The sequence below is a fragment of the Hyperolius riggenbachi genome, chromosome 6 (assembly GCF_040937935.1).
Source record: "Hyperolius riggenbachi isolate aHypRig1 chromosome 6, aHypRig1.pri, whole genome shotgun sequence".
Classification (NCBI taxonomy): Eukaryota; Metazoa; Chordata; class Amphibia; order Anura; family Hyperoliidae; genus Hyperolius; species Hyperolius riggenbachi.
In genome coordinates this window covers 92,142,216-92,167,903 of record NC_090651.1, presented here as the reverse complement: position 1 = coordinate 92,167,903, position 25,688 = coordinate 92,142,216, and the positions used below count along the sequence as shown (strand labels likewise).

Here is a 25,688-nt window from a genome sequence, read left to right as displayed (position 1 = left end):
ATATTAGCCGATCTATTATTTCCTACTGTTCCTTGCACTCTTATGTAATGAATGACTTCTGTTTGGCTTTGTAGGCTTTTCAGTCATATGAGAAAACCTGTTCCTGTAATGAGAATTCCGTGGGTGGGTGGTGACTTTCCTTTATTTATTTTGTTTGGGGATGTGTCAGTCAGTGTAGTGTTTTGTGTCTCTGCCCTGTACAATTCGCCCACATGTGAACCACGGTGACTCCATGCATCTCTATATTTAAACTGTGTGAGGAAATCTGAGGCTGCTCGGTGCTGATTTGTACAGCAGCTGAGCAGAGAGCTCGGAACCTGCTAATGTCAACAGCCGGTAATGTTAAAGGAGGCCTGTGCTGCATGATGAATGATACAAGTGCCTTCACAACAGGTAAAAGCAATTATCCTTAATGGATGGGGTTATTCTAAGAATGTGGTCCTCTAAGCAAAATAGAGGTCAGGTCAGTTTAGTGAAAACAGAGGGGTACACCGGAGGAAAGCAGGTGGATTAAATGCTCTCACTATGAAATTTTCTAGCAGAGGGGTTGTGGTCTGGGAGCTGGAGACTGGGGATGGCAATGCTTAGGAGAACACATGGAGAAGCATGTGATCAGTTTGACCAGCTGATTTCTAAGGTTCTGATTTGCTGTGATTACTTCCTGGTTTAACACATGACCAGCAGCTGATAAAAGTGATCACATGCTTCTCCATGAGTTCTCCTAAGCATTGCCATCCCCACTGGACACAGACGATAAACCAAGATAAGAAAAGTGAGTATTGGTTAGGGCCAGGCATAGGGAAATGGGCTAGTATCAATTATGGTGGCCATCATAATCCTAATCTGACCAGAGAGGGACAGAATCCTTCACTATCAATTGATATTCAATGGATTTCAGCATGAAACTGGTCAAAGCAGTGCATCGCTATGGGCTTTCGATCTACCACCACTCCTGACCGGCCCGTTTGAGCAAGATCTACAATCCAGTATAGTCGAGAATTTCAATTAACTTCAGGTGAATATCGATTGAAATTACAATTAGGTGGGCATGTTGGGGCATTAATCTCTGGCAGATTTGATCACAGAGATCCAATCTGCTGGGAATTGATGGGGAAAATTAATAACTGAATGGGCAGCATTAGGCTTGAGTTTGTCATTAATGTGCAAATTGCCAATGGAGAGCATTACACGCAATTTCGCATTGTGCGAAAATCGCACCCATGCCTCTGTTGCCAAGTGACTGTTTTTGACAGAGGCGCTTGGAGTTCCTATGACTGATTCTAGCTTTTTCCCTCTCTGCCTGATGAAGCAGGAATGCATCTGCAAAACGTGTTGCATTGTGGAGTAGTCAAATAAAGCTAATTGTTGAACTCAAACAGACAAAATCGTGTCTTCTCTTGGGAGGCAAGTCCACCATGACCTCTCTTTTGTCACTAGAGAGTGACTTATTAACCTGAGTGGGGTCAGTGATATTCTCCCCACCTGCCTTATCAGTGGTTGCCTCAGTGGTAAACCTTGTTTGGGTGTATAATTCTCAAAATTAACACTATACTGTACCACACCATTAGGGGCTCTTGGTTTTCCTTCTTTTGTTCCCTTGAGCACACAAGTATTGTTTTATTAATCACAACCTGCCCCCATGACCAGCTAGGGTATATGAAAACTGCTTTCCACACCCTCAGTAAGAAGCCAAGCACAATATTATTTGGTGCTATGATAAGGAGAAAACAAACATGACTACAATGCTTCCACCGCTGTCCATCAGTTACACTTCAGCTATATGTAACAATGATATATCGGTTTCCTTCTATCAGAGAAGGAAGAAGTGTTGTCCAAGCAAGCCAGGCCTGACAGGCCAGAGAATCCTCCCTGGTCCCATGCTTCATCTATTTCTCTCCTCTAGCTGCTGGCCCTGAGCCTGGAACATGGAAATTTCACTCAGCAATCACTTTCTCTACTGCAGAGACAGGATGAACACCGCAGTGGCAAGTAATATCAATTTCTGCCAAAAGCACTGACAGGACATTCTACTAAAAACAGAAAAAAAAAAACACATAAAAGTTTAACAAAGCCTATAAAATTAGGTCTGAGAGAAAGGCAGTTAAATGGCCAATCTCGCTGCAAGTTTCACTGGGTGGGAATGTGGGGGACCTCCACATACAAACCCGACAGAGGCCATGACTCTTCTTTAAGCTTATACAAAGCTCAGAGGCCCATATTATCCTCTTTAGAAGGAACTACTTTACCTAATGTTATATGGAAATTCAATGGGTCTGCCTATTTTATCTTCTTCCCTAACACCTCCAAAATAAGAATCCTCCTTCAAAAGAATACAAAGCTTCTGTTGTGTTGGTACAAATGTAGTGTTTATGGCCATATGTCTGCTGGCTCAGACTCCCCTGCTCTCTTCAGGGCCCTATCGGTTTGTAGTTTGCCCCCCACCCAAACGGCCTTGCTAGACGGGCAAGTAAAGATACATCCCTTCCCCTAAGGCACTGTGAGGTGCTAAGTAGTACCAGCGTTCAAAAGGAAAGAAATACCACAGAAGAGCTTCGCCTGGTCATTTAAATCTGGGCTCCAACCAGAAAACCAAAACATATCTTTATTTAAAGTACACCTAAAGTGACAGTGATATGGAGGCTACCATTTTTATTTACTTTTAAACAATGCACATTGCCTGGCTTTCCTGCTGATCCTCTGTTTCTAATGCTTTTAGCCATATACCCTGAACAAGCATGTCAACACCACTCGCCTCTCCAGCAAATGGGATGAATCACACATTGGATACCTTTTGTACCTGCTGGAACCTGTAGGATCTCTGTGCAGCATGGTGGTGTTTGCGCATTGTCCCCTTGCTTTCTCCATAGAGCAGAACAAGCTGCACGGTCAGGAGCTGAGCAGCTGGGAAGCTTTTATTTCTAAACTCCTACCTAAAACAATCCCTAATGATCTTTTCTGTGACAATTCTAGAAAGTATGTACACAGTTTTAGTGTGTTATATTGTGTCACATGAACTTGTATTGTGACAAGTTCATCTCATTAGTCAGTGTATGGTGACAGACATATTTTGAATTAAGTTTGATAATGCTGATTGTCCTGGAAAATATAAGCCTACATACACACAAGATCCAACATCTATGTACATCCATAGCAGCCATTTTGTTTGCTTTACCATTAGTCAGCTTGTAATATCAGTAGCTGTGACAGCCAACACATTTGAGGCAAACAAGTACCTCATCAACTCCTGGTGAATGGATACAGATAGGTTGCTTGTAAACCAGTTCATATGCCTTGCAGAAGTAGAATGAAAAGTTGCATCTTCTTATTAGAAATACAAAGGAGGATTACACCCAAGGTGTAATAAAACTATGTTAAAAACAAAAAGAAAAAGATGAGGTGGCTTACCTCAATAAAGAGAAAAAAAATAAAATAATAAAAGGTCATATAACAAACAACAAATTTATTAGGCACTGGCAATGCGTTTCGTGGCCCTGGCCCACTTCCTCAGGTTAAATAAAGTGCCAAGAGAGTGTCTGAGCCAAGAAAAAGGCACCTTTTCTGGCACTTTGCATTACCCCCCCCCCCCCCTCTGGAGGGATGTGCTGATTGGTTTGACCACTCCTAGAGCTTTTCAGTTATTTTTACTTAGAGCGCAACTACGTCCAGCTGGTCTGGACACCCGAGTGGAGTCGGGTCTGTGTATCTCCACTTGTCTACAGTGGTTTGTTGCCTGAGTGCAACCACCTTTGTGAGTACCCCATTTTTACATTCCGATTTATTGCCTACTGTTGTGACATACTGCACCATTGGGGCTTCCATTGTCCCTGTGCTTTTTTCCTTTTAGGGTGTTATTTAATAACCCTCCACATTTGCCCTCTTGTTAGACTGCACTATATACATAAAAAAACTTAGACATGGCAATGTAAATATGAGGCATTTTAAAGCAATAGTATTGTTACTAAACAAAAACGTGATAATCTCCAGACATTCAGCCAGACAGATAACCCCGCCATAAAGAAATGGATATGATGACTGACAGCTCTACTGTCTCTGAGGAAACTGGATGGAGGCTTAAGAAGGATTACTGCTTGCCATGCAAGAAAAAAAAAATCAACACCAGGGAGATGGAAAGAGGAGATAGTGACAGGTTCTCCAACCTCAAGCCACATTTACAACCCCAGTGAGGGTACCGTGACATGTTTGTGTGGGAGGTTAGAACAACCACCACCTGAAAAAGCACAAATGGCCAGCAGCTACAAGGCTTTTCCAAACAAACTATTCACCTCACAAAAATCTGCACCTACTTTCTAAACTTCACATTTCTTTAAGTACACGTCATAGATTTGTCGCTCACGAAACCTGAATTATCAATATGTATTCTTCTGGCATGAGGTCTTTAATAGTTTTCACACGGTGTGTGTTCTGCTTGACCCTCCCCATTGTCATCCTTATTCTTAACCCTCCTTTTTGACTCCCATTACTTACTGCCCAATTTGAACCAATTTGAAAGTTCGTGCCCAAGCCAAGATATTGTCTATTTAACAGGCAATCATTTCACACCATATCATGTAACCATCGTTTAACTAAAATTTGTTAAAGATGAACCGTGTTGATCATTAATTTTGATAGGCTGTCATGACCGATCACATCGTTAACGATCGTTCAGTATTTTGATAAAGTCAATGCAATTTGGCAAAAATACAGTTTTATTTGAACGATCATTGGTCTCATCCTGCCAAGTACGATATTAAAAGCACAAAGTTCCCCGATCTTATCTTTCCTTTGGGAACTCAGCTTAACTTTCCCCTTTCATAAACATTCCTGTGGAGACCGAAGTGACCAACATGGCACCTTACACAGCCCCTGATAGAAAAAACAGATGTGTGGCCTTAAGGTGAACCTGTAATAAGTAAAACAGTATAGCTGACCTATCAAGCGGGAAAATAGAAACAGTTCCTTACATATCTTTATGTCTTTGTCATGGAAGCCTCAGCCGGACACATGAGAAGAGTTGTCTGATCCAGTCTTTTTTAATTGGATGAGGCGCCTCCTCCAAAGCAACGTATATGTGCTGTGGGTTTTTACCCATGATGACCTACAGATGTGCTGCCCAGCTCTCTAAGCAACGCGTTTAGTCCTGTGGAGAGGGGGTGGGGAGGACTAGCAGGTGGTATCCCGCCGGGAACTGAAGTGGGAAACATAATCATCTTGATCAGCTGAGGATTTTCCAGTTCAGCAGATCTCTGAAGAGGAAGCTGCCAACATGAAGTGAAATGTGGTCACTGAATCACAGAGGATGATTGCAGGTGACAAAAGCCTAATGTACGAACAGCTTAACGTGGACCTGAACTCTTGCACCGGACAGAAAGAAAACAGAGAAATGCACACCGTATGTATTTAGTGTTTAGCCTGTCTATTCCCCTCATCTGACTAATCACAAGTTGTAATCTGATCTCTTCAGCTGAGTCAGCTGACTGCCATGGCAGATAAGCTCATTTGAAGGCCTAGGATGTTAACAGTATGCCTGCTTCCACGAAAGCATGACGTAAACACTGTAGATTTATTGCAGGACTTGGATCAGCTATAACAAAAAAAAAGTTTTTTCTTTTAAGGTTTGCTGTTGCATATCTTTTAGAGCAGAGAGGAAGTTCTGAATCCAGGTCCGCTTTATAGTTATACTGTATATACATTTTGAAGCAATCATTCTTTACTGTTTCGGTAGAAAGTTTAGGAACACATCGGTCAGCTCCCAACTGAGCAGCCTGGGCTATTCTGTGCGAGGGGGAAGGGTTACTGGTGGTATCTCCCTGTGTCATCAATGCTGCTCCTCCTACTGGGCGGAGCTCATCACACTGCCAGGTCTTTCTCTAAGTCTGTGGTTAAAAGACCACTATCGTGAAAAAAGTAGGCAGTTAAAATCTGACAGAACCGACAGGTTGTGGATCAGTCCATCTACTCATGGGGGATTCTCAGGGTTTTCTTTGTTTTCAACAGCATTTCCTGAACAGCAGTTTAACTGGCAAAATAGTAAGATACCAGCCAGCCTCCCTAATCACTTGCACACTATTTTGTCAGTTAGACTTTGCAACTGATGTTCAGGAAATGCTGTTGAAAAAGAAAACCCCGAGAATCCCCCATGAGGAGATGGACTGGCTCAAAACCTGTCGGTTCTGTCAGATTTTAACTGCCTACTTTTTTCGCGATAGTGGCCCTTTATGTTTATAAAAAATAGCCTAATTATTTGCTTGCACAATTTCTGAATTTTACATAAGTTATTTGTAAAATTTCTGGACAGCTTTATACAAACACTGTTAAAAGGTATAGTGACTTGGAAAAAAAACAAAAATTGAAACAAAAACAATTAACCCAATGATCCCGGTGTCTGTAGCAGAGGTGGTGATCAGATTCTGTGGTGCCCTTGTGCTGCATTGGAAGTGTTTGTGCTGTTGTCAGACCACACATCCTGCCTCAGGCAGCTAGCTGGACTAGCTCAGCTCACTGCATCAATTGTTGTTCCTGAATTTCCATAGTCTGCAGCACTTTACGCCATACTCCAGGCAATGCCCTTGGTGAGGCTCTAACCAGCATCCTAGAGCTGCATGACAAGTCACTCTATACTGTATGTCATTACAAGCAAGAAGTAAAAATGAATAAGAATAAGCAAGCTTTTGGTCTTGCAGCCTTTGTCGGGCTTACATCCTGTGTGCTGTATGTCATTGTAATACATGAGACTTGTACATGGAATGCTGGCTATTTTTTATAGAAAAAATAAGTGGCTCTGTGTGCAGCTTGATTGCATCGGATATATTTGATAACACTTAATAGTTAGGGTTGCCAGGTGTCCGGTTTTAGACCGGACAGTCCGGTTTTTGGCCGCTGTGTCCTGTCCAAAAAGGCATGTTAAACCGGACAATTAAGATGTCCGGTTTTATGTCTTTTGCCACTTGCCGCCAGTAACTCCGAAACATCCGTTCATCAGCCGTTTCGGAGTCACAGAGATCATTCTGCCCGATTAGCAATAGGGATTCGGGAAGCACTACTGTGGATATGGCACCGCCCCTGTTTGTCATCACATCACAATACTGAGATCCGCCTCCAACATGGCGGCCTGTACGGCTCCGAAGTTGCGACATGGTGATGTACGACATGCCGCGCTAACTTGTGTGCGCATGCGCAGCGTCTGTAGTGAGGCTGTCTCCTGATGGTGGGAGCGGGGTTTTCCTGCAGTTTGTAATTCGGCAAAACTGTGCAGGACTCGTCACCAGCAGTATGGCGTTCAACTTCGGATCTGCTACAGGGGCCAGCACTAACAGGTAGGAAGATAGTGAGAGATGGGGACACAAAGCTCGGGGGGTGTTGTATAGAAGCAGCACGCTGTCACACATCATGCTTGTCAAACCTTATGTTACTGCTGTCTCAATTGAAATACAGTTTTGGGTAACAGGCCCGCCACCCGTCCGCCAGCGCTGCGAGACCGCTGATTCGCTGCCTGGCTGTCAGTCAAAGGCACAGCCAGCCAGCTTACGCGGCGTAAGTTACGCCAGCTTAAGTACCGCCCCCGAGCCCGCGCTTCCCGACGTTGCTACGTGTAATGCTTGTGCATTTACTGGTGAAAAGCGGTCTCTTATTATGTGCATTTACTGGTGAAAAGTGGTCTCTTATGTGCATGTACTGGTGAGGACAGTTAGTGACATGGCTATGTACTCTGTAATGTGCTGCAGAAGATGTCAGTGCGATATAAATACTGTAAAAAACATTTTTTTAAAAGCCCATTGCTTAGCCCCACTCTACATAAAAGTGTGCTTCTGACTCCGCCCCTAACTCCACCCCCTGTCCGGTTTTCTCCATCAGCCGACCTGGCAACCCTATTAATAGTTCTCATATGAATTGTAAATTCCAAAATGGCAGCCAGGGTCTTTTTTCAGTAACCCAGGGCTTTATTTTAACCCCCAATCCAAATATTTGCAGAGGTTAAAGGGATACTGTAGGGGGGTCATCAGAAAATTAGTTTAAGTTACCCGGGGCTTCTAATGGTCCCCCACAGACAGCCTGTGCCCGTGTAGCCACTCCCCAATGCTCCGGCCCCGCCTCCGGTTCACTTCTGGAATTTCAGACTTTAAAGTCTGAAAACCACTGCGCCTGCGTTGCCGTGTCCTCGCTTCCCCTGATGTCACCAGGAGCGCACGGTGCAGGCACAGACCATACTGGGCCTGCGCAGTACGCTCCTGGTGCCATCAGCGGGAGTGAGGACACGGCAATGCAGGCGCAGTGGTTTTCAGACTTTAAAGTCTGAAATTCCAGAAGTGAACCGGAGGCGGGGCCGGAGGATTGGGGAGTGGCTACGCGGGCACGGGATGTCTATGGGGGACCATTAGAAGCCCCGGGTAAGTTCAACTCATTTCCCCCCGACCCCCCTACAGTATCCCTTTAAGAAAGACCATTCTAAAATATTTCCCAGAATCCTTTCCTTGTTCTGCAACTATGAATACATTCATATTACAGGAGTTTTACAACACTTTGCTACACACCTAGGGTAGGTGTCCCCCAAAACAATTACTATCAATCATTTTGGGTGGAAGTTAAAGAAAGATCACCGTACAGACATGATGCTTGATCATCACAAACCGTTGTTTTAGGCCAGGAACATGTAACAGATGCATGTAACTTTAAAGAGGAACTCCAGTGAACATTTTAGTGTTGGCAGGTGATGTAGCTGCTGCATTGTTTTTGGCAGTTGGAAACAGCTGTAACAGCTATTTTCCACAATGCAACAAGGTTCACAGACAGGAAACTGCCAAAAAAGTATGTACTTTTCTTGTGGTAGGGGTTTCTTGTGGGAGGGGTTTAACCACAATATCAGTCATACAGCACCCCCTGATGGTCTGTTTGTGAAAAGGAATAGATTTCTCATGTAAAAGGGGGTATCAGCTACTGATTGGGATAAAGTTCAATTTTTGGTCGGCGTTGCACTTTAAATGTAATTAATAAATCATAAAAGCTAAACAAGGCCATATACTGCTAATAGGTCATAGCTGATAGCCTCTCCATTGGAAAACAGCAGTAACTGCAGTAAAAGATTTGTACCTGCTACAGGCCTCTGAGTATGAAATGCAGCAATAAAACAGTGGGAAAAGGTTTCAAGAAGATGGAGGAGGCGACAAGAACAAGGTGCACACCCTGTGGGCTACAGAAGCAGTGCACGCTGCACCTAATTAGCATCATTAGCAGGCGAGTTTCTTCTTTTTGTCAGTTTTAGGCCAGTTTTACACATTTGTTTGCGTTGCATTGGAATGCAATGCTACTGTCACATCCCACCGCAAAAAAATCCCCCCCCCCGCTCAGTGACTTATTCCCTGCCGGGCAGGAAGTACATCACTGGGTTTCCCTTCAGTCCTAGCATATACGCCGCACTCCATTGTTTACTGTACGTGTGTCGGCCACAGACTTCCATTACCCCAAGCACTGTGCGTTAAATGTGTTGCTTGCGGTAAAGCGCTGCTATCCTTGTGCCGGCTTGGATACTTCCGGCGCACCGCAACGGTTTGCAATAAGTGTGAAAGGAATTACCTGCAAGTGTAAAAAATCCCTCCGTCTTCTACAGCTCCGATACCGAGTCCCGTAACTTCAGCCAGTCAGGCTAGTCTATGCAAGAGAAGTGCGCCCTCCAAGTATCTCTCTGGCGACTGCTGGATCCGTGCGGATGGGGCTGGAGGAAGCCCCATGTATGTATAAATCTTTTGTAGTAACTCGTCTCTGGTTTCCTTTAGGGTTTTATTTATCCAGAAGCCATGACCTGCACAGGGTGTGACATTACTTTTGGTCCTAAATGCACAAAAAAGGCTCCAGTGCTGAACCCCACGTTCACCTCTTTAGCTGAAGACAGGCAAGGACCACATTTACAAAAAGCTACCCGATATTCATTGGGAGGCATGAGGTTGTGGCAGAGCTTACATTTACAGAGCAATATTTGGTTTGCAAGTCCCTGAAGCATAATATTGCACACTGCGTGCGATTCCCAAAACTGATGATCAGCTGCCGTCAGCTGATCTTCGGTGACGTGTGTGATAAAACACATTTACTTCAAAAGTTGTCCGCTGAACACAATGGTTGTTTTCTGCAGACAATCTCCCAGTGTCCCAATGATCAATAGGTACAGCTTGGAACACTGGAATCTGGGTTACAGTTTCCAACTGTGTTTTCTTTGTGTCTTCTATCTCATGCTTATCGACTCCAATTTATGAAAACAAAAACACTTTGGCTAAGTTCAAAGTGGGCATTAAATTCCCTGTAAAAGCAGGAACAGCGCCACATGTTATCCCAGCGTTGTGTCGCATACAGTCAATGAAAAGTACACTTCACTGTTAACATGTGTTTTACGGTAACGCATGCAGATCAGATGTTTCTGACAACATGAGCTGCATGCTTGTTTGAGGTGTGTTATTTAGGCCCTGTTGACCAGAAAGATCAGCAGGACAGCCAGGCAACTGGTATTGTTTAAAAGGAAATATGCCAGCTTCCATTTTTCTCACGCCTCGAGTTCCTTTTAAAACTGTAGCCTATCTGAAGTAGTTAGCAGTAGGCTTGGTAGGCCGGGATATAGGTGCTGGGGGCTCAGAGGATCATGCTTTTTATGCAAGGGGTAAAGTACAGCACTGCCAAGCCAAAGCCTGCAGCTCTGGAAGTCTGCGGTTATGAAGGGGCCATCAAGTATTGTGAAAGTGATTTAACAAGTAATCAAGCAGCAAATACAACTATATAAATAGACTTTGTGCCAACATAGGACTAAGGTCAATTTTAATATAATAACACATTCCACTCTTGCTAAAAAAGAGCTCTAAACATATCAGGGCTGCACAAATGTGGCAATTTACATGTGCGCATTTACAGTGGCGGTGAGGCATACTCTCATTGTACTCTATGCTTCACTGTATAGTCACACTTCAACACTACCATGCTGTGCAACATTTAGGCTGGTTTCACACCAGGACGTTGCGTTTTAGGGGACGTTATGGTCGCATAACGTGCCCCTAACGCAACGCCTGGTGCTCCCTGCTTTGGACGTCGGAGTGAGCCGCGTTGTGCAGCTCACTCTGGCGTCCGTGATGCGTACTCTTGTGCGCATGCGGCATCACGTGGTCCCGCCGGCCAATCGCTGCACAGAGCGGCCGCTCCAGGAAGTAAACACTGCACGTCACTGAGTGCAGTGAATATTAATTAGCCATGTGCCTGGCCGCTCTCCGCTCCTCCCCAACGTTACTGAGCATGTGCAAGCAGTCTAACATGGCTCTGCCGCTTAGAAAGTACTGCATGCAGTACGTTGTCTGGTGGCGCAGCGTTACTATGTAACGCAACGTGGGCACTGTGAACAGCCCATTGATTTTTCATTGCTGTGCGCTGGGGTGCGTTACAGGCTGCTCTAACGTGCGCCTGTAACGTCCCACTGTGAAACCAGCCTTAGGCTCTCAAGCATTGTGACTTGATCGCAACTTACACAGTGTTAAAGGGCTCTAAAGGTGGGAATCCATTTTAAACTATTCCATAAGAATCTATAATCACAGCTTTAAGCTACGCCCACAGTAGCCATTGTGGTGCGTTCCCTGTAACAGCAGGAACACCACAACGGGAAAAGCAGCGCACCACGTTATCCTTGTGTTGCAGCTCATATAGAATGTAAGCCTCTGGTACGGCCCTCCCCACTGGTGTTTCCAGCTTGATCATGCACCCTCACTGTCAGACCCCCCCTCTCGCAGACTACAACATTCACTGTAAATGTTAATATGCACATTTTTCGATAGTGCTACGATGCTACACACCTTTTTACCGCTAAGCACCCGCCGCACTGTGAACGTTGCATAGATAGTTCATTGCAGTGTGGCAAGCTGTGTTACAAAGTGGCCACTATGCTGCACCGCAACGCACCACTGTGAACGTTGCTTAAAGGTGGGATTTAATTTTAAGGGCTGGTTCAGGCGGACGTTTGCGGAGCGTTTACCGCAAGCGTTCGGAACGTCGCGGTAAACGCTCCCATTCAAGTGAATGGGAGCGTTTACACCGAGCTTTTTCTCGCGTTTACACGATCGCGGCGTTTGGGTCCCAATTTTCGCTAGCGTTCGAGCTGCCCCTGGAAGCGACATGTAGCTTCCAGGGGGCGGCCAACCGCGACGGCTAATGTCCCCCTAGGGGAAGAAAAAACGCGACCGCATCGGAACGCGTTGCGAAGGCTACTGAAAACCTGACCGCGCAGCTGCCGCAACGCCCCCAAACGCGACGCCGCGCAGACGTCCGTCTGAACCAGCCCTTAGACAGACAACAAAAAGGTGCAATGGATCTATTCACTGGTTGGACAGTGTACTGGTTAAGGGCTCTGCCTCTGACATGGGAGAACATGGCTTAAATCCTGGTTAGGGTCAGTACCTATTCAGTAAGTGAAGCGTGGTCCGATGTTAGTCGAGGAGCAAAAATGCAGACATCAAACCAACAAACGTTGATTCCGGTGATACATTTACTGTACGTTTCCAAAGCTTGCAGTAAACCATGTACAGTTAGTCATTAAAGGTATCACCGGAATCAACGTTTGTTGGTTTGATGTCTGCATTTCTACCTGTTCCGTAAGAAGTCCTTGGGCAAGACTCCCTAACACAGGATGGCCTCTTCAGCGCGCCCTTAGTGGCTGCAACTCTTGAGCTCCTTGAGTGCAACAGAAGAAAAGCGCTATACAAATGTTAGGATTATTATTATTATTATTATTTCATAGACTCTTTTAAATAGGTCTGCTGTGGTTCTCTTGTGGCTACTCTTTTTTTAATTAACATTGCGTTTTACTTCATTTTCTGAAATCATTGTGTTCTAATTCTGTGTAACCTGACTCCCACTGTTCTGGCCTCTCTATCTTGGTTTGTACATACCCCCCTGCTATCCTAGGCCGGGCCTGATGGGAAGCCAGAGCCAGGAAACTCTGCTAATTGCCAGAGTTCTGCAGAGTAAGCTGCCGCAGGATCTAATACAGCGTTCCCGGCCCAGTAATGATGGAAAACTCATGCTGCGTATAACACAGCCACAAGAAAAGGCCCTTTGACTATCAGCTATCAGTGTATTAGTGGATTAAAGCGATCAGCCATTTTCAAACAGCATAATTATATAGATTACAGTGCAATTCCTCTAAGTGTCTATATTTTTTAAATTATTGTGCATACCAGGATAATCCTCATTAGCTGTTCACCTGGCTCCATTCCCACTCTGCCTCAGTGAGTCACTTTCTTTATAGGATGCTGCAAAACCACTTTTAACAAGAGCAGCTTTATTCCACAGAGCAGAGAAGACAAACGAAGCTGGCCTGTCAGAAGGCTGCTTACACTGTATGGTTCAGCAGGTCACAAGGTGCATGTGACATCAGGCTGTGAGCTATCCTGAGCACCCAGGAAGATAAACAGTAGACTTGTTATTATTCCTAATATTTAACAGCTATTTCAGCACAATGGATGTGAGTCAACACTGAAGAGATCAATGCACAGACTGCAGCGACTGCAATGAGCAGATCAGCCTACAGAGAGGATTCAGACATCCAGGCACGCAAAAACTCAACATTGTCTACACGATGTCTAACGGCCAGCACTCCTTTAAATGCCCCCATTCCCCTACAGACTGACATCTGAAGTGATTGTTTACATCAAGAGTCTGATGTCCTTATAGATATCTTTCCTCTTCTGTCCACATCAAAACTCTGGCATCTCACAATCAGCTATGACAGAATTTTTTTTCTTTCAACGGGTTTTTATTAAAATTTTTCAACTCAAGGCATATAAAAATTTCAACGAGCAGAATAGTCATCTAACAGAGTTATGTATAGGAACAAGAGATTCAAAGTATTCAGTAACATCCATTATTCATCTAGACAGGAGAATGCGGTGACCAAGTGTAGATGACATCTATATGTTCAATGTATTACACTACTGAACCAGTTGCAATGAACTATAGCAATGTTTATTTACTATTGAATGTTATATTACCATAGAGTACAAACTTGCTCTGAGTCATGTCCTCTTAATTTATGACGCGATCAGGCAATGGGACACTTAGACCTACCTAAATCAGAGCAACAAGCAGGATGAGGGGGGAGAGGAGGGGGTTGGGTTGTAGCCACGGGTTAGTAATACAAGTTATGTCTCAACTTTGTATGGAGGTCAAGAGGTTGTGTTATAATGGGTCTAAAGGTGGCCACACACCATACAATTTTTTTTAAATATCTGTGCAATTTAAAAATTGCAATACATTTTTCTGACTGATTGAAACATTTCAAAAATATGACCAATGTACCACACACCTATGTTCAATTTTCCCCCAATTATGATAAAAATGATTGTAAACGCTGACAAAATTGCCAGGGTGTTAATTAATAAATTGAGAATCCAACACACCATACAATTTTTAGACAGATTGAAGAAAAATATCTGGCATTCCGGATCAATTAAAATTGAAGATTTTCAGTCGAATGAAAAAAAAAAGCTTTCGTTTTTTTCAGGAGATCCGATCGGTTTTATAGAATCGCCGTAAAATCGGATCATTTTATTGTATCGTGTGTGGCCACCTTAATACAGCTGAGGGATTTGTTTGTCCCAATCAATCACTAGGTGATGTGAGGACCTCCCGGGATACGACGTTGTGACAGAATTTTTGAGGGAAATGGCTTTGCCATTGGCCATAACTGGCAGGTTCCTGTTTCCATCTACTCCATTAATGTAAGACACTTTATGAGTAAACCTACTCCCACTACTCTGCCCTGCTAGAGAATGCCCATAATATAAGATGGATGGGTCGCTGCTGATTTCTGTACACATGATGGTCATGGTTTGACGTTGCAGTGTTATTATTTTTTTTTATTATTATTATTATTTAGTATTTATATAGCGCCAACATATTACGCAGCGCTGTACAGTGTATATATATATATCTTGTCACTAACTGTCCCTCAAAGGAGCTCACAATCTAATCCCTACCATTGCCATATGTCTATATTATGTAGTGTAAGTACTGTAGTCTAGGGCCAATTTTAGGGGGAGCCAATTAACTTATCTGTATGTTTTTGGAATGTGGGAGGAAACCGGAGTGCCCGGAGGAAACCCACGCAGACACGGAGAGAACATACAAACTCTTTGCAGATAGTGCCCTGGCTGGGATTCAAACCAGGGACCCAGCGCTGCAAGGCGAGAGAGCTAACCACTACGCCACCGTGCTGCACCGTGTTGACTGAACTGCCGCGCAGGGAGAGCCAATGTTTGTATGGGGCTTTAAGGTCTGTACACATGATAGATTAAAGTTGGTGCACATTAACGACATTACCTGGCACAAAAAAACACAAAACGATAATTTGTTTAAACGCCATTGTTCGCACAAACAAGTATCCGAAACAATTATACTGTTGGAATACTGAGCGTGGAAGGGGAAGTGACATTCAACACAACATGCGAGCGTGCTCTAAAACAATGTCGCTTGAACAATATTGTACACACATGGCCAACTGCACGATATCTGCCCAATCTGAATTGATCTGCCAGTTGGATCAGACAGAATACCCAATATCAGTCACTCATCATTGTCATTTAATGTAGTTTGGCTACATTTTTGTAATGATTATCGTCCAGACATGAAAAGTGAGAACAACAGTTGGCTAGCACACTCATTGTGAATCGCTGAGTCCCATGTTTGAAGCCTGGCCAGGACACCATCTGCTATAGAGTTCGTATGCTCAGGTTTTAATTCTGCCCTGACACTAACTGCATGAAGTTTGTATGCTCTCCATATGTTAGTGTGGGTCTCATCTGGCTTTCTTCCACATACCAAAATCCTACTGGTAGGAAAATTAGCCCTACGCTGTGGTGAGGATGAGGAATAAGCTTCAAATTCCACTTTAGGTGAACTTGTTGCTCCAGAGGAAGTGCAGTTACTGTGAGTAGAAACGGGACTTTGTACAGGACTGATCAGGTTGGGAAACCAATTAAGTAGCTGGGAGCAGATTAGTCAATAAAGCTGACAGGTTTCAGTCAATGGCTTTGGAAATCTGTTAAACCTTGTGCAAAAAATCCTGATCAGTTTCTTTTCTGCAAGACAAATTGCTGAGCCCTAGTCAGATATCACATCACCAGAATGGACATTAGACTGTGAGCTCCACACACCAACAGTGAGATGAATTATACCACATTTATATATATTATACATACAAAGTGGTACAAAAAGAGGGAGCAGTGCTTTTCGGTGCTGCTACATTTGGGCGCAGCCGCCGCCATAGACTATAATAGGAATCAGTCTACAGCGGCTCTCAGTAAGTAGCGTTGGCTCCGTCAGAAGACGGAGCTGAAGTTGCTCAAAAAACACAATAATTCGGCCTCCAGCAATAGCTGGAAGCCGAATTATATCATTCCCCACTATTCATGGCGACCTGGAGGGGGAATGGTAATTAACATGGCCCAGTCTTGTGCAGAAGCAGGATCAGCCATATGCCGGCTGTATCCTGCGCCCAAGTCTACCGGCGCCGTTTTCATATGTACTCCAAAAAGACGGGGTGACTGACTGACTCAGTTCTGACTTGCATACAATTTGCAATTTACAAGCTGCAATTATTGGCATCTCACCGACCAGCTCTACTTCTATCACTAGTGACACTAACCACTGTAATGCCTAGTGCATACGATGAGATTTTCAGGCAGATTTCCTGCCAGATCGATTATATTCAACATGTCTGATCTGATTTTGATAAATTTTCCCTTCACTTCTACAGAAAATCGATTGAATTTAGATTGGACATGTTGAAAATGTTTGATCTGGAAGGAAATCTGCCTGAAATTCTTATCGTGTGTACTAGACATAACATGATTCCCCACTAGCGATCCAGCTGCTAGCAGAGAAATCATCTCTTTTCAGCAGTCAAACACCGGCATACAGCTGCTGCTGTCTTCATACCTATTCTGGGTCCAAAACCTTTGGAACCAGAGCTTTCTGTCATGCTGCCCCTGCCCTTTAGAACCTCTTACCAAAATCAATCAGGACAGCTCCATTCCTAGAGGGGTTTAAATGTAAATTGGGCATGTACAGACCTATAGCTGTCTTCCTCTGGAACGAAAAACACACGACCATTAACTACCGGTCAGAGACATGACATACGCTACGAGTCCTATGGGTGAAAAGTAAACAATCCAGAGGGTCCACACATTCAACTGAAGAATAAAACTTGGTTTATTCACATGTCGTGACAAAGATCCATTCACCAAAAAACAACGACCGTTTCGGGGACACGGCAGGTCCTCTTTGATAAGGTATAAGAACCAAATGGTCATCTGAATTTTATGCAGATGCATTACTAAGCAGATCCCAACGCACAACAAGACAGACTTTGCAAAGGATGGGCTTCAGCGGCAGGAGACCATCAGGAGTGCCTTTGGTATCTCAGGAAAATAGGAAGAAACGCCTGTTGTGGGCCCTTGCCACTGTGCTTGATTGGTCTCAAATTAGTTTGAGGAACATCAATAAGAGTTTAACCTGCTTCCATGGCTAGCTCAGTCCCCTGACCTCAATCCTATTGAGCATTTGTTGGCCAAAAACGAAAGATCCCTTTGGAAACGCCACCATCTAATCTAACCCATCTCAGAGCTGAAACTATGGCATGGGCCAAAATTCCTCAGCAATGGTATCATCATCTTGCCGAGTCCATGCCAAGGATAATATCAGCTGTGATCAGAGCTAAAAGGTGAACTCGTTATTAGAGGGTGTTTCTAATTTTTTTGGCCACTCAGTGTAATAAGTGTAAGTAGTTTAAAACTCTTTAAAAACACATTGCAAACCGCCAATAAAATATCATAGTTTATGCTATATGTCCAAATCCAGAGTTCTCCGAAAGTAAATAGTTTATCCACGTTTCACCATGTTTAACACAGGACTCAACTAACAATCTCCCGAAATGAAACCGGTTTGTCAGTAGGAGACCACTTGTATACCAAAACGATTTAAACAAGTCCTAGCTCATTAGTCAAAGCAGGGGTGCCCACACTTTTTCGGCTTGTGAGATACTTTAAAACCTAGCAAGTCAAAATGATCTACTTATGTATAATTTTAGGAGCACAACTTTATATATGGAATGAAAAATGAAGTGCGGTCGGGATCCACCATGAAGTCCTAAGCGATCTACCGGTAGATTGTGATCTACTCAATAGGCTCCCCTGCGTTAAGGCAACACAAGCCACTGAACTTCTATACAGCAGACAGCTGAGTCAAAATATGTACAAAATGCCATCAACAAAGCATCAATGCGCGTCTTGTCTTGAGACTGAATGTAACCTATTTCTCACAAGGAATGTTAGTATCACCAGAGGACACAAAATTAATAAAACTTATGCAGGTCAATGTATTTCACACAAAACTATTCAGCTCATTGTAAATAGTACAGAAGCAAGGCAAAGTATAAATTAAAGTCAAGCACAAAAACAAACTTCAAAGTGACATCTTATCAAGCTACCTGGCAGCACCTATCAGATAAAGCATTGTAGTAAGCAGTAATACAGTGTAAACAGTAAAAAATACAAAAGATAAAGGAATGACCTCTCTCAATAATAAAGCTTACAGAGGAAGAAAAGATTACAATTATGTAACTTACTAAGTTACAAAAAATAGTGAATCTGCTGCTCACAACACAAGATTATCCATGACACTTGTTAGATTTCTGTATGATCGCTATGGGCAACAGCAGCACTTGTTCTAAAGCAATCAGTGCTACAGTATGTACAATGCCTGTGCAGACCCCAACATGTAGAAGCCAAGCCAGCAGAATGAGAGGACTGTGGCTGCGCTGTTACCTGTGATCTGCATTGTATCCTGGGATCACATTTCCAGGGCTCTGCTGCACACAAACTCACAAGAAGTTTCCTGCTCGCATTTGCCTTCCTGTCTGAGATCAGCCCCACATTGAGGAATGCAGAAAATCAAGAGAGTCCAAAGCTTGTCCAACCCAATGAGATCCTTGATGTGCCACAAGCAAACAATAGCTGTCTCAGTTCAGAGCCAGAGAGCACAATCCAGCCAGCCTGGGAAAACTGCTCCACACCAGCAGTGACATTCAAACAATGTGCAGGGCTCTTCCTCCTATCAGCAGGGCGTGTGTTAGCTTTTGGGAGGTGTGTGAGGAGGGGGCAGGGGTGGAAGAAGCAATACCTTCTTTTTATTAGACCTGAAACTCCCCACACTGGCTGAGCTCCCTGTTTAGAAGTTTTTACATGTCATGCCACATTGTGAGTCTGTGGACATGGTGCTTTGATTTGTATTTTAAACTATGAAAATAAATAGGACTGTCAAAAGTAGAATGACAAAGGCTTGCTTTAATTTATCTACATACAAAGGTTTAATTTATATGCAGTATTTTCAGCCAAGTGCAGTCTTTCCATGACGACCCACTCCAACAGGAACAAACTGCTCTGGTCTTGAATAGAGGATGAGCTGAGAATTCCAAGTTAGATGTTCTTGCTCTACACTGCAGCAAGGTTACCATAGTCGTGGATGGGCACTCCATCAGGGTATAGGTGGGTGCTTGATACTGAGGCATAGGCAATGCCTCCACAGTAAATAAATTGTCCAATGTATCAGCACACCAACCTTCAATCAAACACGCTCTTTATTGAGCCATATGTTTCCACAAGAGTTTAGCCGACAATTGTTTCGGGGGCCGCGCAGGGTCCCCCTTTATCAAGGTGTGTGGTTACCAAACGCTTTGATAAAGGGAGACCCTGCGCAGCCCACGAAACAAGTGTCGGCTAAACTCTTGTGGAAACATATGGCTCAATAAAAAGCGTGTTTGAATGAAGATTGGTGCGCTGATACATTGGACAATTGATTTACTTGCTCTACAGCAGGGGTGTCAAACTCAAATGCAAAGTGGGCTGAAATTGTACACTGGGGCCTAGTTGTGGACCAAACTCAATGTCTACTGGCCACCTTCCTCCCTTGTAGAGTTTCCTGGTTTCTAATGGCCCTCCTCCAACCCCCATTCAGTTCTCTGGTGCCTAGTGGTCCTCCTTCCTCACCTATACAGTTCCCTAGTGTTCAGTGGTTTCCCCCTACCTCCCCCATATTGCTTCCCTGGTGAGGACCAAACACAATGAAAAGTGGGGAAACCACTTGAGGGCTAAATTTAATGGCTCCGAGGGCCAGATTTGGCCTGCGGGACGGAGTTTGCCATGTATGCTCTACAGGAAGGAAAATTAAGGTGCCCATACATTTACCGATGTAAGAGCAGATCGACCAAGAGACACATCTCTCCTAGATTCAATCTGATTGGAAGGAGATCTTTTGGCCGCCCATACACCACAGGCTGATTACAGATAGCTTTCAGTATGTAGTCTCTCGGGAATCAGGCTTGCAACGCTACATCCACCAATGTCCCCCCAAATGTTAAAATGCCACCAGTGCCCACGCATTAAAATTGCTCACCTGTCCGACCTCCACAAGTCCAGCTACTCCTTCCCCATTTGTGTCACCTGTGTGATGTCACATGTGGCAGTCATATTGGACCAGATTATGCAGAAGAAGGAGCAGCTGGACTAAGTCATACAACTGCTTGTACAGGAGAGAGACTTTAAAGCATGGGTATCGAGGGACACATTGACAATGCATTTGCTGCTCGTCCCGATATTGCAAGTCTTTACTGCCATGCACCTGATCGACCACATCGGCTCAAGATTTTCCAGCTAGCTCAATCGACACATTCGACAGAATTCAGCCCGAAATTGTCACATCTTCGATCAGGCATGCTTGCTGCGGCACAGATTCTCATCCGAATCAATACTTATTGAATGAGATGGTCGATTGGCCGCAAAATCGCTAGATGTATGGCCACCTTTACTGTGAGCAAAACCAGAACTTTGTACGGGGCTAACTGGATTTAGAAACTATTGATTAACAACTTAATTAGACTTCAAAACATGAAAAGTCTTGTGCAGAAGTCTGGTTCAGTCACAGGAAACCAACAATTAGGCCCCTTATCCACAGGCGGCTAAACTGAGCGCTTGTGGGGCAGTTTAGGCTACCCGCTAGGAGCACCTTCTGGTTGCATTTTCACGCAGCCGAATAGCAATTTTTGGAACAACACGCTTGTCATCGTTTGACATTCAGAGCTGTTACCTGGCAGCAAAAAAACCCACAGACATGACATGTCTGAGAATGGCAAATGCCACATCGTCATGTTATTCCATGTTGGGGCGCCTTTTGGACCCCCCTCGCTAAGCATTACCATGGGAGCAGCGGACAGGTGGTGAATTCATCGCCTTCAGCCTCCCATAGAAAAGGGGCTTTATTGTATAAAAAAGGAAACTGTCTAGTTGAATTTCACGTTACATCTACAGTGGGTTGCAAAAGTATTCGGCCGCCTTGAAGTTTTCCACATTTTGTCATATTACTGCCACAAACATGAATCCATTTTATTGGAATTCCACATGAAAGACCAACACAAAGTGGTGTACACATGAGAAGTGGAACGAAAATCACACATGATTCCAAACATTTTTTACAAATAAATAACTGCAAAGTGGTGTGTGCATAATTATTCAGCCCCCTTTGATCTGAGTGCAGTCAGTTGCCTATAGACATTGCCTGATGAGTGCTAATGACTAAATAGAGTGCACCTGTGTGTAATCTAATGTCAGTACAAATACAGCTGCTCTGTGAGGGCCTCAGGAGTTGTCTAAGAGAATATTGGGAGCAACCACACCGTGAAATCCAAAAAACACACAAGACAGGTCCAAGATAACGTTATTAAGAAATTTAAAGCAGGCTTAGGCTACAAAAAGATTTCCAAAGCCTTGAGCATCCCAAGGAGCACTGTTCAAGCGATCATTCAGAAATGGAAGGAGTATGGCACAACTGTAAACCTACCAAGACAAGGCCGTCCACCTAAACTCACAGGCCGAACAAGGAGAGCGCTGATCAGAAATGCAGTCAAGAGGCCCATGGTGGCTCTGTATGAGCTCTAGAGATCTACAGCTCAGGTGGGAGACTCTGTCCATAGGACAACTATTAGTCATGCAGTGTACAAAGTTGGCCTTTATGGAAGAGTGGCAAGAAGAAAGCCATTGTTAACAGAAAGCAAAAGAAGTTCCATTTGCAGTTTGCCACAAGCCATGTGGGGGACACAACAACCATGTGGTAGAAGGTGCTTTGGTCAGATGATACCAAAATGGAACTTTTTGGCCAAAATGCAAAACGCTATGTGGCAGAAAACTAACACTGCACATCACTCTGAACATACCATCCCCACTGTCAAATATGGTGGTGGCAGCATCATGATAGGGGGTGCATCTCTTCAGCAGGGACAGGGAAGCTGGTCAGAGTTGATGGGAAGATGGATGGAGCCAAATACAGGGCAAACTTGCAAAAAAACCTCTTGGAGACTGCAAAAGACTTGATACTGGGGCGGAGGTTCACCTTCCAGCAGGACAATGACCCTAAACATACAGTGGTGTGAAAAAGTATTTGCCCCCTTCCTGACTTCTTATTCTTTTGCATGTTTGTCACACTTAAATGTTTCTGCTCATCAAAAACCGTTAACTATTAGTCAAAGATAACATAATTGAACACAAAATGCAGTTTTAAATGATGGTTTTAATTATTTAGTGAGAAAAAAAAACTCCAAATCTGCGTGGCCCTGTGTGAAAAAGTGATTGCCCCCCTTGTTAAAAAAATAACTTAACTGTGGTTTATCACACCTGAGTCAATCAATCAAGAAATCACTTAAATAGGAGCTATTTGACGCAGAGAAGTAGACCAAACGCACCTCAAAAGCTAGACATCATGCCAAGATCCAAAGAAATTCAGGAACAAATGAGAACAAAAGTACTGTAATTAAGATCTAGAAGTCTGGTAAAGGTTATAAAGTCATTTCTAAAGCTTTGGGACTCCAGCGAACCACAGTAAGAGCCATTATCCACAAATGGCAAAAACATGGAACAGTGATGAACCTTCCCAGGAGTGGCTGGCCGACCAAAATTACCCCAAGAGCGCAGAGAAAACTCATCCGAGAGGCCACAAAAGACCCCAGGACAACATTTAAAGAACTGCAGGCCTCACTTGCCTCAATTAAGGTCAGTGTTCACGACTCCACCATAAGAGAGAGACTGGGCAAAAACGGCCTGCATGGCAGATATCCAAGGAGCAAACCACTTTTAAGCAAAAACAACATTAAGGCTCGTCTCAATTTTGCTTAAAACATCTCAATGATTGCCAAGACTTTTGGGAAAATACCTTATGGACCGACGAGACAAAAGTTGAACTTTTTGGAAGGTGCGTGTCCCGTTACATCTGGCGTGGAAGTAACACAGCATTTCAGCAAAAGAACATCATACCAATAGTAAAATATGGTGGTGGTAGTGTGATGGTCTGGGGTTGTTTTGCTGCTTCAGGACCTGAAAGGCTTGCTGTGATAGATGGAACCATGAATTCTACGGTCTACCAAAAAATCCTGAAGGAGAATGCCCGGCCATCTATTCGTCAATTCAAGCTGAAGTGATCTTGGGTGCTGCAGCAGGACAATGACCCAAAACACACCAGCAAATCCACCTCTGAATGGCTGAAGAAAAACAAAATGAAGACTTTGGAGTGGCCTAGTCAAGTGTCCTGACCTGAATCCTATTGAGATGTTGTGGCTTGACCTTAAAAAGGTGGTTCATGCTAGAAAACCCTCAAATAAAGCTGTATTACAACAATTCTGCAAAGATGAGTGGGCCAAAATTCCTCCAGAGCGCTGTAAAAGACTTGTTGCAAGTTATCGCAAACGCTTGATTGCAGTTATTGCTGCTAAGGGTGGCCCAACCAGTTATTAGGTTCAGGGGGCAATTTCTTTTTCACACAGGGCCATGTAGGTTTGGAGTTTTTTTTCTCACTAAATAATAAAAACCATCATTTAAACTGCATTTTGTGTTCAATTATGTTATCTTTGACTAATAGTTAATGGTTTTAGATGAGCAGAAACATTTAAGTGTAACAAACATGCAAAAGAAAAAGAAATCAGGAAGGGGGCAAATACTTTTTCACACCACTGTAAAGCCAGGGCAACAATGGAATGGTTTAAAACAAAACATATCTGTGTTAGAATGGCCCAGTCAAAGTCCTGTTCTAAATCCAATCGAGAATCTGTGGCAAGATCTGAAAACTGCTGTTCACAAACGCTATCCATCTAATCTGACTGAGCTGGAGCTGTTTCGCAAAGAAGAATGAGCAAGGATTTCAGTCTCTAGATGTGCAAAGCTGGTAGAGACATACCCTAAAAGACTGGCAGCTGTAATTGCAGTAAAAGGTGGTTGTACAAAGTATTGATTCAGGGGGCCGAATAATTACGCACACCCCACTTTGCAGTTATTTGTAAAAAAATTTTTGGAATGATGTATGATTTTCGATCCACTTCTCACATGTACACCAGTTTGTATTGGTCTTTCACGTGGAATTCCAATAAAATTGATGCATGTTTGTGGCAGTAATGTGACAAAATGTTGAAAACTTCAAGGGGGCCGAATACTTTTGCAACCCACTGTATACTGCTGACTTGCTCCCTACCACCATGGGCTGGTTCACACGGGACACTTGCGGGGCAGTAAATGACAGCTGTAGCACTCAACGTTTAAGCGCTTCCCATTCAAATGAATGATCAGTGCTTGGTACAGTCACTTTCCATCATTTGTGCAAATGCCGTCTAACAGGAAGCGCCTTCTAAGGTAGTAAAATGCTTTTCAGCAGGCTTGCAGAAGACCCTTTGAACGAGATGTTGGGGATCTGAACCAGCCCTAAAAACCAATCCTGGAAAATGCAAATTCACGTTGCTATGGAGCAGGAAATATGCAGGATCCAATCAGATTCTGTAGCAACCCAACCATTTAACAGGAAGCTGACTAACCTATGTTCCTGAAGCTGAGTGGATCCTGCAAATTTGTGCAACTTTCTAGATTTCTTTTAGCCACATTACTTTTCTGATTACAATAACTTGGGCTTAGCTGACATTTTTACGCAGGGTTTCATTTTATTGCACGCAATACGAATAAAACAGGCAGAGTGGTCTTTATAAGCAGAGGTATGCTGCACCTGCTGCAGGGGATTCTGTTCAAGAGACTCTGCTTCGCTGAGAATCTCATTCCCCAACTGTCAAGCATTTGTACGGTGATTCATAGCCTATCATATAAGAAGATGTATGAACGTCTTTAGATAGTTGGACCCAAGAGCAAACTAGCAGTCTCAAGGCCACGTTTAGTGATGACTTTTGTGCTGCTAGTAATGATGTCACCTTGTATATGAACCCTCACCTGTGTCCTATGGATAGGAGGGTTGTCTAAATTACTCTCAACTTCCTAAAGTCACCTCAGTGCCAGATATGAAAACACAGCTATCCACTCTCGAGACCAGGTAAGGCCAAACACCCATGAGACCACTTATTCCAAGATGTGGTTCAACTGCTATCACCTAAGGCCCGGTTCACATTAGCGGTGGCCGTCCGGAATCGCCGTGCCGGAGCCGGACCGCTTGCAGAACGGACGGAACGGACGCACGGCAATAGCAATGAAAGCCTATGCGTCCGTTCACATGCGTCCGTTCTGCCGGACCGGAGCCGGACCGGATCCGGACTCCGGCGTCCGTTCCAACATGCGCTATTTTTTGGTCCGGCTCCTCCGGCA

At 43.9% G+C, this 25,688-nt stretch overlaps 1 protein-coding gene across 8 annotated transcripts in view; it reads right to left on the bottom strand.

Moving 5' to 3' along the window:
- Positions 1–25,688, bottom strand: part of RASAL2 (RAS protein activator like 2) — a 476,310-nt gene that overhangs the window by 173,969 nt on the left and 276,653 nt on the right. Inside the window, exon 1 of one of the 8 annotated variants that reach the window (XM_068239658.1) lies at positions 18,840–19,077. The exons of the other annotated variants lie outside the window; for them this stretch is intronic. Coding sequence (XP_068095759.1) covers positions 18,840–18,852 — 13 coding nt within the window. The 5' untranslated portion in view covers positions 18,853–19,077. Of the gene's footprint in view, positions 1–18,839; positions 19,078–25,688 lie in introns of those variants that run through there. 8 annotated transcript variants of the gene reach the window in all.